We start from the raw sequence: 17,633 nt of genomic DNA on the forward strand, positions 1-17,633 counted from the left end.
GTCTTTTCTCGTTGATTTTCTCGAGTTTTCTGTCATGAGTCGTTGTTACACTCTTCTTCGGATTTCCTGGACGACGTTTCTTCCAGACTTCGCTTTTTGCGATGCATTTAGGCTTGCTATACATAAGAAACAGTGGATTTCACGGGCGTACAAGTTTGCTTTATATTTTACAGTACTTCATTTTCTTGTTCCTACCTGCTACGTTCTTCCTGTATAACATGTTATACTATTCTTGTCTCTACCTGCTATTGTTCTTCCTGTACAACATGTTATACTATTCCTATTTTCTACTTGCTACTGTTCTTTCTGTACAGCATGTTATACTAGTTATGTTTTTGCCTACTACTGTTATACATGCATTCTACTATTTGTCCTGTATTGCACATTTTATATTATATAGCTTTAAGCATGCCTTCTTTTATATAGGACATTTAGAGGACTATAACCATAGGGCCGTTTGATTTGACATCGTAACTGGACACCCTAGAAAACTTAAACTCGTCACGGCAAGGAGCTTGGAGCTAGCGCGGTGGGCAGCACGACCATCTTTAACAGCAGAACATGTCTTCCCCCGCTAAACCGTTCTTTTCTTAGAAATTAAAACAACAATCCATAGGATTTCGAGAATTTTTGTGGATTCTTTTTCTTTTCTCTTACTTGAGTCTTTTCTCGTTGATTTTCTCGAGTTTTCTGTCATGAGTCGTTGTTACACTCTTCTTCGGATTTCCTGGACGACGTTTCTTCCAGACTTCGCTTTTTGCGATGCATTTAGGCTTGCTATACATAAGAAACAGTGGATTTCACGGGCGTACAAGTTTGCTTTATATTTTACAGTACTTCATTTTCTTGTTCCTACCTGCTACGTTCTTCCTGTATAACATGTTATACTATTCTTGTCTCTACCTGCTATTGTTCTTCCTGTACAACATGTTATACTATTCCTATTTTCTACTTGCTACTGTTCTTTCTGTACAGCATGTTATACTAGTTATGTTTTTGCCTACTACTGTTATACATGCATTCTACTATTTGTCCTGTATTGCACATTTTATATTATATAGCTTTAAGCATGCCTTCTTTTATATAGGACATTTAGAGGACTATAACCATAGGGCCGTTTGATTTGACATCGTAACTGGACACCCTAGAAAACTTAAACTCGTCACGGCAAGGAGCTTGGAGCTAGCGCGGTGGGCAGCACGACCATCTTTAACAGCAGAACATGTCTTCCCCCGCTAAACCGTTCTTTTCTTAGAAATTAAAACAACAATCCATAGGATTTCGAGGTTGTTTGCCTAGCGCAACATAAATCCTCCACCTTTTCCTTAGGCATTCGTATAGCTCTGCTGTACGATTTATTCTAGGTTCCGAGGTCGTCGTCAGATACGATGTAAACCCTCATATCTTCCAGGCAACTTGTGTGACCGTGTCACGCGAATATAAGTCCTAACTAAATAAAATTGGCAGGATGAAACACTTTAATAATTTCTTCTCAAAACTAGAGCCAAATCATATGATAGACTGAGAAGACACCAAGGTTCACCTCAGGATCCGTGGTCTCCCCTAGTTTCTCTTCATTTTGGTTCCTCAACAATTTTCCAGATTCGAACTTTTCCCCTTTCACACCTCTTCGTCCGATTTCGTTGTAAAGTCCTATCCTTTTGACCTCTTTGAAGATAGTATTCCCTGATTTTTATCGAAAGTTTTCTTAAGTGACTTCGGTCATTTAAGATGTCATTAACTATAGAGGTTGCCCTTATAGGAAGCTTTTTTGAACCCAGTCTAAAATAAACCCTATTTGATTCTTTGTATTAAATAGGGAAGCTTGTCGGCAAATAAAACGGTTTCGCAGACCAAACGGATGTCATATATTTCTTAGTTTATTTGATCGAGCATCATCCTCAAGTCTTATGTTTATCCCTCGGGATAGATACGAGATTTTAAGTAGAGCGCTCTTTCATTTAAACTGTGAAAAATATGAGGTCAGTTTGATTTCATATTTTTCTAAAAATTATACATATATATGTAAATTAAACGTCCTTCCGAAGCGGGGAACGAGATTTCTATTCTGGTGACCGACAACTTTTTACGGGCAACTCCCCCACACTTTAATCCTTTGCGCCGACACCAAGCATATTTTCTAATACTCTCCCTTAGGGGTGAAGTGGAAATGTTGTTGAAATTTATCATGAAAGGGACAAAAAATGAGAACACAAGCATGTGAGAAATGATGAGGCTTGACCCTGAACAAAAGATCTCAAATCAAATTGCTAGAAATTGCATCATAAAGCGTGGACAACAAAATAATATATATTTCAAATATTCAGCACAAATGTCAAGAAACTTTCCATCAACCAGGGCACAAGTGCAAGGAAACTTATAAGCGAATAGGATGCGAAAATGTCCATCAAAGGTGCGCAAAACATACACGCACACATGCTCTGATGAAACCGCTACCCTCATCGATGCATGCTTTTCAATGATACTCTAGACATGAACCGAGTTGCTTCTTTAAGAATGTACTGTACGCTTTATGAAGCAACTCTAGAATTTCACTTACTTTAAAAGATGCTTAAATTTTCTTTCAACTGAAATTTTCATTGGCGTCAATTTTCAATGAATTTGTATTATTGCACATCAAAATTGACTAAGAAGTTTAGAATGAGAAACTAGGTCTTTCTAAAGAACGAAAATGTAGATAACACTAAAACTTAAGAAAACTGTGTAAAAAAGCTTTCATAAAATACAAAAAAGGCACGTATTGACACTCTTTATTGTTGCCACCTTTTGTTATAGGCCATCTTGAGCTATTCAATGGCTTGTAGTCTGTTTTTAAACAAACTGATTGAATGTAATTGGCCATATAAGATACATATTGGTATTTCTCTCACCTCTGCTAAGTTTGAGGATAGGGGTTAAATTCTCACTGATGTTTTGTGGTTAAAATAAGGACTTTTGGAACAAACAGTCTAGAGGGCTTCTTTAATCATGTTTGACACATTTCACCTCGTGACTGAAGGTTAACTATGGTCAGGATAGCTATATCTAAAGTTTCATTTGGTGCATGTCCTTGCTTCCTTTTCAAGAAAGTTATTGTATGGGCTTGACGATAATTCTACTTGGTCCAGTTAGCAAAGTCTCTCTAGCTGAGATTCATGGATGTTGTCTCAGTTTCTCATTCTCCCTCAGTTTCCTCAGTTTTTTCCTCTAAATTCTGTCATGCCAGCTGATTATATCTCCTTAAGTTTTGTTGAGCATCAGTATGCATTATTTATTACTTGACATTCTTACGTTTTTATTGCATGCCTTATTAAATCTGTCTACTCTCTGTGTTCATGCTATGCCTTTTATGCCTCTATTCTCTAGTTTTTCATTCTGTTATTGTACTGATCCATGTAAAATTATGGTTTCGTATCTCAATCATGTCTATTTATCACTTCCTCGTGGGCGGGGATGATTTTCATTAATAGAGCTCATTATGTAGAGTTTAATTATGGCTTGATGTGGGTTATGGAGCAAGTTGCAATATTAATCTTTGAGAAACGTGTCAAAATGGTCCTCTGATACTTTGTAGAGAGTCATTTTAGTCCCAGAGTCTATAAAGTGTCAAATGTAGTCCCTAGACTCTTTTAGTGGAGGCTAAAATAGTTCTCAATGGGGTCTATTTCAGCCTATATTAAAAGAGTCTAGGTCCTAGTTTAGTACTTTAATAGACTCCAGGACTAAAATGGCGCCATGTAAATAGTCAATGGACTATTTTAATACTTCATTCATTAATCTTTTGATTGATTGCATGAAGTTCTACCAGGCATGTGGATAATGTTGTTTACATAATACTCCACTCCTATGATTAATCAGCAGGTTATTAAGTTTTAGTGATTTAAATATATTTAGTTATTGTTAAAAAAGTCATAATTTATAACTGGATAGCGTGTGCCAAATTGGCTCAATAATTAGTTGAGCATGCAAATTTTAGATTTCCAAAACTAATGTTTATTTTGTGTAGATATAGCAGTTGATATGTGCATCTCTATTTTCGTTAGTAGTCTAAAACATCAATTATGGTATCCTGGATAAGCACATGTGAGGCACGGATGTGACCTAGACATTGTTGAGATACCATTTTGTGTACTGTTTGAAATTGTATGCGGTTTAGCAAATGTAACATTGGCATAAAGGAGTGCAGTATCATAATTCATTATAAGGGCCTTTACGTATGTAACGCACAATTCTTATGCACTTACATGTCTAACACCTAAACTTCAATATTTACATAAATAACACTCAAATCTTTAACATCACATCAAAAATATCACTTACCAACTTTTTAAAAGTCAAATATACATTATTATGCATAGATTTATAGCACCGAGGTGTTACAAATGTAAATAGTAAACTTTTGGTGTTAGATATGTAAATCCATAGGATTCGCTTGGTCTGCATGTAAATTTCCCTTCATTATAATGACATAAGATATTTCATGCAAGGTCTGATGGCATTTGAGCTTTTTTGTCCAAGTTTCTTTCTGTTCTTTGTTATCTTTGTTATATACACTTTAAATGACGTGTAACTTTAGTGTCATTAAATTTTTTTGAATGCGCTTAAATACTGTTGGACAGTTCATTTAAAGGTCTGGGATCTGAAGATGAAGATGATGAATTTTGCTCTAAGCTTGACACGAATGCTGGTGATGAAAAAGTAATTGAATGGGCTAAGGTACTCTTATTTTCTATGTATGATATTCTGGTTTTGCTATTTCTTCTGGTATTTTTAATGCCTATATGCCAATGCAATTTTTTATTTTTACCAGGCAAATGGTAATGAACCTCTGCAAATTGTGTGTGGTTATCATGCCCTTCCAATACCCACCCATGGCAAGGAAATAATTTTTCACCCTTTGGAGCATTTGCAACCAATTAATTATTGTCGGCCAGATCTATCTTCTCTGGGATTGGATAGCAAATATGGCGGTGAAAAACTTGATTATCCTGAATTTAATGAGGTGAGGTGTTTAATTTCCTATTGCCCAACTGTTTTCTTTGGAACATTTAATTCATAATATGAAATCCTCTAATCAGCTCAACTCAAGATTAGCAGCTGCTGAAGAAGCTTTTGCCTTCTCAATTTGGACGGTTGCTACGGTTTGCCGAGCTCTATCTCTTGAAAGTGTAATGCCTTCGCTGATGATTTGGGTTAGATGATGGTTATTTCAGGATAATAGTAATCAACCAAATCAACTAAATTTTTTTAGTCAATATTTTTCTCAGTAAAATAATGGTTTTAACTTATATATTTTTTAATATAAAATTAATTTTTTGATCTGTGGAGATTTTTTTTGTTGCGATTTGTACTGTTTTGTTTTTTAACATTATTCTTATTTTCAGCACATAGCATTGTGTTGTTCCAATTAATTCAACTTTCTATGTGGAGTTAAAAAATAGTTATATATTTTAGGTTTTGGCGCTTATCACTGGAGCATTATTGGAAAAGCAAGTTGTAGTCAAATGCCCAAATTTGGTAAGTTCAAATTGTAAAATTTTAAATTTTAAATCTTGCAATGTGATTTAATTTTTGATTTTGACCTAGAAATTTATTCTTATTATGTTTAACCTTGTATTGCCAATAATTTTCCCACCAAGCATGATATACTTTAAGCAAAACACCATTTACAGTTCAATCCGAGTAGGGGTTATTGAATCACTTCTTTTTTGCTGACATAGAATCCCCTCTCACGGGTTTAAGTATCACAAATTGGAATTAACTCGTCTCAATATTGGGAGAGTGCATTAGATTGTGCATTTACGTCCCTTCTATGTTACCGCTGAAGGAAATATGGAGAAAATCATGGATAAGTAGCTAAGTGATGCGAGATATCTTAGGCTCTAGAGTTTAAATGTAAATTTAGTATGAGAAGCATAAAGAAACACACAAAAATGTTAAAACTCATAATTTACCACTATTTTATTTTGGCAAGGATTTGTCTCATTTGATGCAAACTTAGAAAACCCTTTTAATTCTTTCCAAACAATAACATAGAAGTTGCCAAAATTTTAGCTTTCATAAGAACTCTGAGAATCAATATAAAATTTCACAACTACTAAGATTCACATCATGAAAATTTCTGTATATCAAAGTTTATAATATCTCATTAAAGCTCACAAACCCATCACAAAATAGTTTAGTTAAAAGAGAAGTAATGAATGTATAGAAGATAGAAGTTACCAATTTAAATATCTCACACCAGCATGAGGAGAATGCCTCCCTTGGAAGTTGTCCGAGGATTTTGAAAATTCCACCTAGCTCTATGGTATTCGCTTGGTTCCAAGCTAAATTTTTTAGAATATTGACTGATTTTTAAACAAGTTGCTGCCTAGAGATTTCACCTCCCATACGAGTACTTAATGGAATGCTCAGAAATTTTATGTAGATTTAAGCTTATAGATTGATCATCCATCTTAATCATTCGAAAATACTTTTGATTAAGACTAATATGAAGGCCTTATAATACTTTATTTAGATACCGCTTTATATGAAGTAACTTGATGCATTTTTCTTGAGTCATTGTTGAAAGCATAACTGGAAACCCCTTCAATTATGTTTTTGAAATGAGTATGCCCATGAATTGTGGATTTAAAGTTGAGAGCCTACCGGTCTGATCAGAAATCTCGGAAGTGTTTTTTAGTCTGCATTATTGAGGCTGGTTAAATCAGAGAGAAGTTTTGGAAGGTCGGCTCTACCATCACGGGTGTTGTGTGCTCCATTTCATGAAATTGACTTCTAGCTGTTGTTAAGGAAGACTGTTAGTAATTTTTAAAATTTAACAAATTTATACCCGTGATTATTCTATTACGTCTTCAAATTGACTTTTCTAGGCTTTTTATATTTTATAATTCTTATTTAGTGGCTTTGATGCTTGTTGCCCGGCCAAAGGGGTTGCTTTTAAGGGCTTTGCACTTTTAATAATCGAGGTTTATGTAAATTTCAACTCCTCTGTTTATATTCTTGTACTAACTTCCCTCGGAGTCTCCAACTTATCTCTTTTGTAATTGTGTGCTTTATCTATTAAGGTAACCACTTCAATTTTGGTATATAACAATCATGCTTGTATTAGGCATAAATGCACATATATTATTTTTTAAATATAGATTATTATGCCATGACTCTCTATTCTAGAAGATTATCAACTCATGATGCTTGTTGACTCTGTTTACTTGTTTATAGATGGTTAGGTTCAAGCAAATGCATATATATGACTTCTGAATTTCCTTAAAATTTTTATGCTATAAATTTTACCAACTCTATCTCCATATATTGAGGATTAAATCTTCGTATATGATTAGGCTATGGGCTGAGCTGATGATCAAGGTAAACTTATTAACTCTTACCTTTGAGGATTAGATCCTTTATTATTATTGGGTTATGGAGTGAGTTGATGGCTAAGCTATCCTTTTATAGCTTCTTCAATTTGACAAATCTCAATAATACGAACAAATAAAAACTTCTCATTTGTTCACGAAGTATTTGATTAGATCAAGGATATGAGCTTAATTGGGTTTGCATGAACTCCAAATCCAACATACTTACTTTGATTGTAGATTTAGTGATAACAAATTCATACTTGAGCGTTTCATATTAATTTTTATGCATATGATGCTTCGCACTATAAATCAAGAAAAAGACACATGAAAAGCTTTTTACCATGACAGTTAATTTACTCTACTATTTATATCCACTCAATATACTCATCTAGATACATAAGACCGATGAAATCCAGAAAATCTATCTTTACTCAAAGATCCCAACTTCTCTGATATTTCATGTCGAATCATCGAGGTAGTGGTTCTTCGTCACTAGAAGCTGCATGATGGAAGGGATTGATTTCCTTATCTTGAATTGATGAGTTACCGTTGTTGCCACATGACCATACCTGATTATTTCCTCATAAAGGCGCAAGCCTCTGTTGTATTTGAAAGATTTTCCGTTACATATCCTTCATAGTAAACTTCTAGACATCTCTTTGTAGATTTCTCTTAGGCGGCCTGACATCATTTTTTCGTGACCGGGTTTTCAATAAACGTAGGATTGAAATTTACAGTTGGTCAGGGGCTTAGGTTTTGGTGTAGTTGTTGGGGTGAAATTTTTGTGAATTTAGGAAAATTGGATTTTGAATATTTAGGGTTAGGGATAGGAATTGCGGTGGGAATATTTTAGGTATGGTGAGAATTTCTTTTGGAATTTCTGATTAAAACCCTAAAGAAATCATGAACTTGATGAGCTCTAATACCAGATGCTATCGTTTTAGGGCTCCTAGAAGGCATCTAGGAAGCGTATTTTGTGGAGAGATGGTTGTGGATTAACATGGGGAAGATTATAGGCGAGTTCGAAGACATTTAGATGCGGATAAGCATCACTTGGCGGCTGTCCTGACTGAAAACAAAAAAGAGGGCTTCGAAGTTTGAGATGGAACCACCAACTGTTTCTTAGTAAGATGCAGAGACAATACTTGCAAAACAAAATAATACAACCCTTTGAAAAGCATAAAATAGAGAAGTCTCCTAAAATAATAAGAATCATTAAAAGTCCCGTTAACCAGAAAATAATAATATATAAATAGTCCCCCAAGTAGAAACCCTACTTAGAAATAGAGAATTAGGAAGAAAATAAGAAAGCAAACAAAAATAGAAGAAAGTTGCAAAAAATAGGAAATAATAAAAAAAAGAGAAGTATCGGGTCAGTGTTCCCGCGATCGTTGGATCCTCTTGTCGTGGGATCCGTAAATTGCGGGATCCTGCCGATACTGGATTGCGGCATCCTGCCGATACTGGATTGCGGCATACACTCTCACACCAGTTAAAAAGTTGTGGACCCTATCGATTACTCTTGATAAAAATATCTCGTTCATTTCATGTTTGAGAGGGATACTGTAAGAGCATGCCTTTATAAGAAACCTCAAACTTAATCTAAAGTCTTCTAAGAGGGAAAATATGCAGTTAGTGCACAAATCTTCCTTTTGATAAGTTCAATAGGAATCACTTGAATATTGCAGAGCTGAACATGGATCCCTCAATTACCTATTGACTATTTATACATATCGTGAAGCTGAAGTTGGAGCCTGCGATTACCCTCCTCACTATCTTTACATTTCTTGCAGTAACATAAAACCTATAACTTTACTATAATTATGGAATAACTTTCTTGCCAAATATAATCAACAATATTCGCTGTCCATCTATTTCAAACATTAGCATTATAAATAAATCTTATACAATTTTTTGTAAGAATCAGTTTCAAAAATTGGATATTGTTTTTATGAAATTGTATAATATGCATATTTTTGTGAACTATTTTTTACTATAATTTAATGTTAAGAAATTTAAATGTTTAAAACTATAAGATAATTAAATTATCTTAATTCTAAAGAAAAAATATTCTAACTTTGAAGACATAATAATAATTTTAGCTCGGGAATGAAACTAGACAATTCTTATTTAAAGAAAAAAAGTTATTTATTTTGTCATTTTAATTTTCTACTTCAACTCATTTTTCACTGTCTGTGTTTTCCTTTATTCGTTAATCATACATATGGATAGAAAATAAGATCCCGATGTAGTGGTTTTAGGTTGTGTGTGATTGATGTCACAAAGAAGATGAGCTTTGGGATGTTCAACAATTATATTTTAAAGGGGCATTTACATACATAACAATTCTTATGTATTAACATATCAACATCTAACTTTCATATTTACATACATAGCACTCAAATTTTTAACTTCACACAAAAATACCCTTATTACTTACTTTTTAAAAGTTAAATTCACCTTTTCATACATAGCATTTTGACACTAAAGTGTTATAAGTATAAGTATGAATGTTTAGATGTTAGATATGTTAACACATAAGAATTGTATGATATAGACGCAAGTTTCAAGGACTTGCTAAACTAAATTTGTGCAAAAGATGAGTCCCGAGCTTAGCATGATTGTAAGCTTAATCAGCCGTGCTGCTAGGGAGAAAGAGGGTGTTTGAGTTATAGAAAAAGGACAAGCAACGAAGAAAATTAAAATCGATCAATTTGGAAGTGTATCATTTGCATGTAAAACATCTATTTTATTCTATTATTTTATATTTCTTATTATTTTTTTATTTGCGTGTAAAACTCTTGCTTTGGAGTGTTTCAAACGCATTAAAATTACTTTGCATTTATTTTAAATAGCACAAACCACGCAAAAAATTAAAATATTTCTTAACTTCTTACTATACATCCAACCAAATGGTCACTTAAGGAGACTCTTATTCCTTCATTTGGGCACTGCCATGATAATTTATATGAAAGCTTTTCATTTTAAATCAGTTACTCTCTCCCAAGCAATGCTTTATTTATTTTTTTCCTTCTTTTCTCCATAATATCCCTTACATTCATCGTTCCATTTAGGAGAAGAAATTTGGTAGTTTGTTAGTTAGAACTTCTTTCTAGCCCCATGGTTGCTATCACATCATTCACATATGATCTTAATGGTTAGCCTAAGCTTGGCTTTGATGTTTCTTCTATCATTAAGTTTCTTATATCATTGATATGAAAAAACAGCAGCTTAGGTTAACATATCAGCTTTGAATCAATCCTTGTGTTTTACTATTAAGCACTTCATCAAAATATCAATAATCGTGTTAATGTCCTTCCTCTAATTAGTCCCTATTGTTATTAGCTTATTTGAAGTCGACTCACCTCATGTCGCTAACATTATGAATGAATTGAGGATTCATGAATCTAATGCCAATTTGATTTGAGAAAAAAAATTAGTGATGTTGGTGATGATGCATGAGAAATACTTTTTTTGTAAAGATCCAGCCAATACTTCTATGGTTGTACATTCCAATTGATGTCATTTGATTCTGCGGGCAGTTGCAGGTTTATATGTATTCATAATTTAGAAATTTTCTAGTCCAGTATTTTTATGATTTTGAATTTTTTTATTATTTTTTTTTATTTTTTTTGTGAATTTATGTGATTTAAAACAAAACATATTAACAATCCAGCCATAAGAATTGGTGCAAATGCATGCATTCGAACACCTTTTTTTTTTTGCAAAGAAGTTGAGACGGAAGGACTATTGCTAAGCAAATTTCATTTGTTTCCGTGGAGTATGGCTATGTCTTTTTACCTAATTCAATTATTATCTTTTCTGGACAGGGAGTCTTATCAGCTATTGTTTTCTCAACTATTCCTATGATTCGACCTTTCGAGTGGCAGAGCTTGTTTCTTCCGGCAAGTATTTTAACCATTATATATCAAACATTAATAGATATCAGATTTTTCTACCATTTATGAGCTTAACTCCATCTTTATTCAGCAGAATTTCTTATGCATTTTAACACAATTTTCTTGGAAATGGAAATTAATTATGATGAAATTCTAGAATTGTTCAAGTCTTCGTTTGAGAAGGCAACGAAGCTCTGTTCTTTTGTGGTGAACGCCGACGAGTGGATTTGTTTTCATTTGATAATGCAACATCTCCTGAAGAACTGAACGATAACTTTTTTGTCATTTTAGATCGCAGATGATAATATCCATTCCGCGGATGTGACTTTTAAAAGAGTTTGCTCCTTCAAACAAGACATAAACTTGGAACTTTAATGTTCTGCAGTAGATATTGATTAGTCACTTTGATTTATTTTGGTATAAATCAAATTGAGTTGCTCATTTTAGTTTGGTTGGTTACTATGATTAACCCGTATCATTGAATCCTACTCTAATGTAAGCTATTAGGCAATAGATATTGTTTCAAGGGAAAAGAATAAGTGATAAAGGGTATGAGGAAGAAGACTCTATAGATGGGGAAGTGATGAAGGCAAACGAAGAACTTCAAATCATTGACTCAGCAGCCTGCATCTGCTTTTGCCCTGCATGTTGGATCGTGCTGCCTAAGAATGCATCACCCACGTGATTGTAAGCTGTAGGGGTTTTCAAAAATCCTCAAAATTGAGTCAGTTCTTACCAGCTTATGCGTCGTATTCGATTCTATGAATAGCCAGAACAAAAAAATTGCCTCTTTTTTTTTTTTATTTAATAAGCCGGGTTGCTTTGTTAAGGCTTCTGTGTGTAGTCTGAGGAATGGCTTGTAAATCACGATAGTGATCTGCTTAGTTCATCTCAGGCTAGTGACACACTCATCTCTATCACTATCTTCTTTTTCTCTTTCCTGGTGCTTGCCAGCTCGGAGTGCAACTTCCTTCATCTTCATCTACTTCACATCAGTCTTCCCTTTCACCATTGTCATCAATTATGCTAGCAAATCTGGAATTTACGATAAAAAAGTTCTTTATCATAATGGCAGCATCCTCCACAATCCCTTTCTTTCTTGACTTGCACTTTACGTTACCTTTTTTCATATAAGCAACCAACTGCACTCTTCATTGCTATCTTCTCCGGACACATAACTCTTGGAGTGATTGACCTCACAATTGAGTGCATAATTCGCCCCACCCTATTCATTTTTTACCCTACCTACCATCTTTTCATTTCCATTTTCTTCCCTCCATTTTCTTATCTGGCACACTGCCCTCTATTCATGTAAATCACATTTGGCTGAATATTTGGAATTACTCCAGACCAAATTCTACTTTGAGTTTGATAACCAGGTCCACTTCCTTTAGTTCCCAAACTGATGTTTTTTTCAACCAGTTATATCAAATATCAACTAGATAATGATTTGAATAAATTGAGTGTATTTAGAAAAAAATGCCATAGTAAAATGAACAATAAAACTGGGTAGAAAAAGATACAAGTATTTAATTTGAAACTTGGGCGCATGAAGCCTAGTAAAAATAAGAGAGTGGAGATAGATTTTTTTTCTAACTTTTACCTCATTTTGTATAAAAAAAATAATTATCCACTAAAGATCGATAATCTGAATGTTCCAATCAAAATATGGATTTTTTTGTAACAAATAATTATTGTACTGTTCATCATTGAGAAGAGGTCGAGTTATTTCAAAAACTTGCAGAATATTTTTGGTGATAATATTAGTAGTTGAAACGATCAAAATCAACGTGCTAGTAAGAGTAGAAACATCAATCACTTTCTTTTGAAAAGAAATTGAACCTAACTTGAAGTTTTGAAAGCAGCTAATCAGATTATGGAATATTTTCTCAAAGGGTTAGGAGGATAAGCATAACCATCAGATAGAAGGCCGGTTTCGGATGAGCCTTGAAATTATAAAGAATTTATGTACAAAAGTATGATAAGAGGAGTAGCTGTGAGCTCCAAAAATTCAAAAATATTTTGGACTCTAGTCGAGAGCTTATGTGTTAAGTTCCGAGTTAAATTTTCAAAAGGTGGATGAGATAGTAGATTAGACACCATCCAAATATTTTGCTCTCTTTTTGTGAGGGATTTAAGATCAGGGGTTTCTCATAGGCACAAACCTCTATGATTAATTACCTCTCTTAATAATGAAAGAACATTTTTGATTAAAGCTAGTCATTAGAAACTAAGCATTCAGACTTTAGCATATAGTAGTAACAAATTTGAAATATAAAATTATAAAATTTTATCACCCTGAGCTTAAAGTAGATGGTGGGAAAATGATGATGAACATGATCAAGATTCAATGGTTTCATCATCCCAGGTTGTCATGGAGCCTGGTCTATTTAGTCAGAGGAGGTAGTCGACCTAACCTCACAAAATGATCATTGTTAGTAGTCATGAGTTGCTTTTTCCATAGGAATCTTGTAGACCTGGGGTGAGTGTTTGTCCAAGAGGGCTAATCTAAATCAACCTAGCTTTCATAGGGCTTTATGTCATATAAAATATACCTTATTATTCAATACTCAAATGAGAATACTACAATTGCAGAACATACGAGCTACTGCCGTGGTCGAAATATAATGATGTTATTTGACGGCAAAACACTGGGTCAGAGGGCTCTATTCTTAACCACTTCTTTGTGGTGTCAGTTGATGATAAAATCATGTGAATCCAGGACTCGAGCCATGTTCTTACTGAAATAAAATTTTTTTGAGTTTGAACTTAATGGTATATTTGATATGACATTGGTTCTTTGTGAGCTCGAGTCAACGTTAAATTTGTCCACCCGACAAACAACATGCTGATAATGGATGAATTTTGCTTTAAGTATTTTAGTGTTATATTTCATCTTATATATTTGAATTTAATAATTTTATAATCTTAAGTTTATAAATAAACCCCTCCGGTTAAGATGTGCAATGAATATGCCCTTCATCGGAGAATAATTCTAACTTAAGCATCATTAAGAGCATTAGTTATGTTGACTCCAATCTTCGGGAGGAGGATTAGACTGGCTTAGGGAGGAGGATCAATTGATCAAAGTGTGGGACTTATGACCTCGCCTTATAAGCAAGTTGACGCGTTTTTAATTGTGTATAATTTAACAGTTTTCCATTTGATATTTAAAGATGAGATTTTCACAAAGCATTGCATTGTGTGAATGTTTTTTAAGAAAAAAATACTTTTAGTTTAAGCATGTGTTTGACCTTTGCAAAATCCTCGGACCCTCAAGTTTGAGTATTTAGGGACACATCAAAGTTCATACGGTATATTAAACTTGTTGGTTTGAACTGATTTTTAAATGACTTTGTATGTGCTTCGAGACAGATTATATTTAAACTTAACCATCTATTTTAACCCGCACAACATTCTTGTAATTAAGCATTTAACACGTGGGTTGGAGCAAATGCAGGTATATTAAAATTGTTGTTTTGAATTGATTTTTAAATGACTTTGCACATATTTCAAGACAGAAATTTAAGCTTAAGTATTTATTTTAACCCGTACAATATTCTCAGACCATGTGATTAATTAGTTTTTACATGAGTCGGAGCATATGCGAGAGTTGAGACTTATTTATATGGGTTAATTTTTTAATAAGTTTGCACGCATTTCAAGCTAAGTTCGATTTAAAATTTAAGCATATATTTTAACTAACGCAGCATCCTTGGACCTTATGATTGAGCAATTAGCATTTTTGGTCGAAGAATATGCAGGATTTTTATGATTGAGCAATTAGATTGGCTTTTAGAGGGTTTATTAGTATTTACACTTGTGTTATCATTAAGTTGTGCTAATATTATTTACTTTAGGTGTTTAGTTTCACCTTCTATCTACTCTTGTAAGGTGTTACGAACATATGCAAAGCTTCATATCAAACCCCTCAATATCGCCTTTTGTCCGCTTCTAGATGTGTGTTGTGAATCTGATGGTAAACATGTGCAGATCTTCACTTTGAACCCTCAATATGGTCTTTTGTCCGCTTTTAGATGCGTACTGCGGATCCGATGAAAATTAAGATGACGAGCTTTGTTCGCGACATTCAAATAAAATTTTGGAAGCTTCCCAACGTCATCCCCGCTCGGGGGGCTACCTCGAGAAGCTAGGTCTAACCACCGCATCTAACAAAATGTGTGTGACAGGTTTCATGAGACACCGCGACTGAAATATATTTTTTACCCATTCTATGTAAAACGATGCGCGTCGTCCTTCGATATCTGCAAAGTAACACGATAGAATTTTCCCGCCGAATTGGAACAACCAAACAGGCACTTAATCTGCATTTTTATTGTCCATCTTTACCGGTTTGTTTGGGCCTGCCAATCAGAATTTCAGCAACCTTTTGGCAGCCTCCCAACGTCGTTCTTGCTTGGGGGACTATCTCTGGGACTGAGTCTGACCACCACTCCTAGCAGGATGCCCGTAAGCATTCAATCCCTAGAAAGGAATACAACAAAATTCCCAATTTTTCTGCTGAGCTGAGACAACCCAAACAGTTATTTATAATAGGCTTTCTCCGCCCATTGGAATAACATGAATGAGTACTTATAATAGGATTTCCCCGCCATATTGGAACAATCCGAACGAGTACTTATAGCAAGCATGTTTTTCTGCCCCGTTGAAACAACAGGAACAAATACTTATATACCGTGTATACCTTATAGGCGAGACGAGGCATTGACATGGTGGAGAACCAGCGTAGTTTGAAAAAAGGTAAATTTTCTCATTTTCACGTAGGAAAAAAATCTAAGCCAAGCCCCAAAAATCAGTCAAAACCCCTACTATACAGCATGCAAAATCTCATTTCCCTGCAAAAGAGCCAACGTGAAGATGGCAATTAATTACCCTTATAGAATCTGGCCAAAAATGCAAACATTAGATCCCACATATTTGTAGATTACGTTTGCCCTCCGGCAAAACAACTGAAATGCAAACCGTAGGTCTAACAGAAACTTGAATCTCGCTAGCCACCTCAGCAATTACAGAAAAATGAAACTGTTGGTTCTACAGAACTATAAATTCCAGTTCTCCTCTGTTTACCTCAAGAGTGTTATTGAAGTTGGAAGAATGCAGCACTTGGAGGGATGAAACTTGCTGACAGTGGGAAATTGGGTAGAACAGAAGGTATTGTGGTAGATGAGCAAGCACGAAAGGTGTTTGGGGAGTTTGTGGCAAAGGTAAACAGGTTGGCCTGTTGGAGAATTGCATAGGGGGAGAGCAAGTTGGGGAGCCCAATGAACTGCTGCTGGTTCAACCGGAGAAAGGAAGCTGCCAAGCTCGACTTGTAAGAATAAGGGTGGGGGGGTTGTGTGGGTTTGTTGCAGGCGAGAGGTGAGGGTTGAGCAGGTTTCAGGATGTTGACAGCTAGATGCTAACGAACGGTGAAGAGTGCGTGATGTGGGCAAAGAGCAGGTGAAGGATGCTTTTCAGCGGGACAGCTCGCCGGCGGTGGGAAGAAGTGTCATGGCGGGAATTCACACGAGTAGGTTAAGATAGGAGAGATAAGAGAGTCTCGGGGCTTGTAGGAAAGGAAGTGGTTGCTGTATCAATCCGAATGAATGGAGAGATCGTTGTGCTTGCCTTCATTTCATGAGAATGGGGATGCTGGAAATTTGGAGGAAGGGAGGGAAGATAACATGGGTTTTATGGGAGTATGAGTGCGGGAAACAATGATCAGTGAGGGAGATGGGCTGCCGGCTTGAGAAAGTCTGCAGAACGAAGGCTTCGGGCTAGAGCGGGAAAACTTGTGCAGCCATAGAAGCTGCGGCTTCACTGGTGAGTGCAAGAAAGAAATAACTTGCGAGCTTCACCGAAGTGGCATTGACAGTGGCATGACATTGGTGGGAGTGAAGGAGCACAATAGATGGGTAGGTGGTTTGCGCTCAGGAGCTCATTGGTGAGAGGGTAGTATGACTGGCCTTCCAACGACTGTCAACCAACTTTTTAATGTGATTTAATATGATTTGAAAATATAATTGTCCATTTAATTTAATATAAGAGATATATAGTATTGGTTTTGAAAGTAATGTATTTTAATTTTTTAGAAAATGAGATCGAATGGATCTTAGTAGTTTAATAGTTTGCATAATCGTCCCTGATAACATGAATACTACACCTCGAATGGTAAGTTTATACCTCGGCGATAGACCCAATCATACAAACTAAGAGATTTGTGACATCCGTTTGGTCTGCGAATCTCTTATATGTGACCGACAAATTTTCTTATCTAATACAAAAATTAAATATGGTTTATTTTATCTGAGTTCCAAGTTCCCTATAGAGGCAAGCCCCTATAGTTAATTACATCCTAAATAACTAGAGCCACTTG

The 17,633-nt window shown here is 35.0% G+C and overlaps 1 protein-coding gene across 7 annotated transcripts in view; it reads left to right on the top strand.

The window, feature by feature from the left end:
• LOC110022034 overlaps positions 1-17,633 on the top strand; it is a 101,405-nt gene that overhangs the window by 56,063 nt on the left and 27,709 nt on the right. For all 7 annotated transcript variants that reach the window (XR_002293724.1, XR_002293723.1, XM_020720811.1 and 4 more), the window contains 5 exons: positions 4,620-4,716; positions 4,811-5,002; positions 5,079-5,168; positions 5,455-5,517; positions 11,189-11,263. Coding sequence is in view for 5 of the 7 variants with exons in the window: in XM_020720811.1 (XP_020576470.1) it covers positions 4,620-4,716; positions 4,811-5,002; positions 5,079-5,168; positions 5,455-5,517; positions 11,189-11,263 (517 nt within the window). In the remaining 2 variants the exon portion in view is untranslated. The remainder of the gene's footprint in view (positions 1-4,619; positions 4,717-4,810; positions 5,003-5,078; positions 5,169-5,454; positions 5,518-11,188; positions 11,264-17,633) is intronic.

The sequence above is a fragment of the Phalaenopsis equestris genome, unplaced genomic scaffold (assembly GCF_001263595.1).
Source record: "Phalaenopsis equestris unplaced genomic scaffold, ASM126359v1 Scaffold000164, whole genome shotgun sequence".
Lineage (NCBI taxonomy): Eukaryota > Viridiplantae > Streptophyta > Magnoliopsida > Asparagales > Orchidaceae > Phalaenopsis > Phalaenopsis equestris.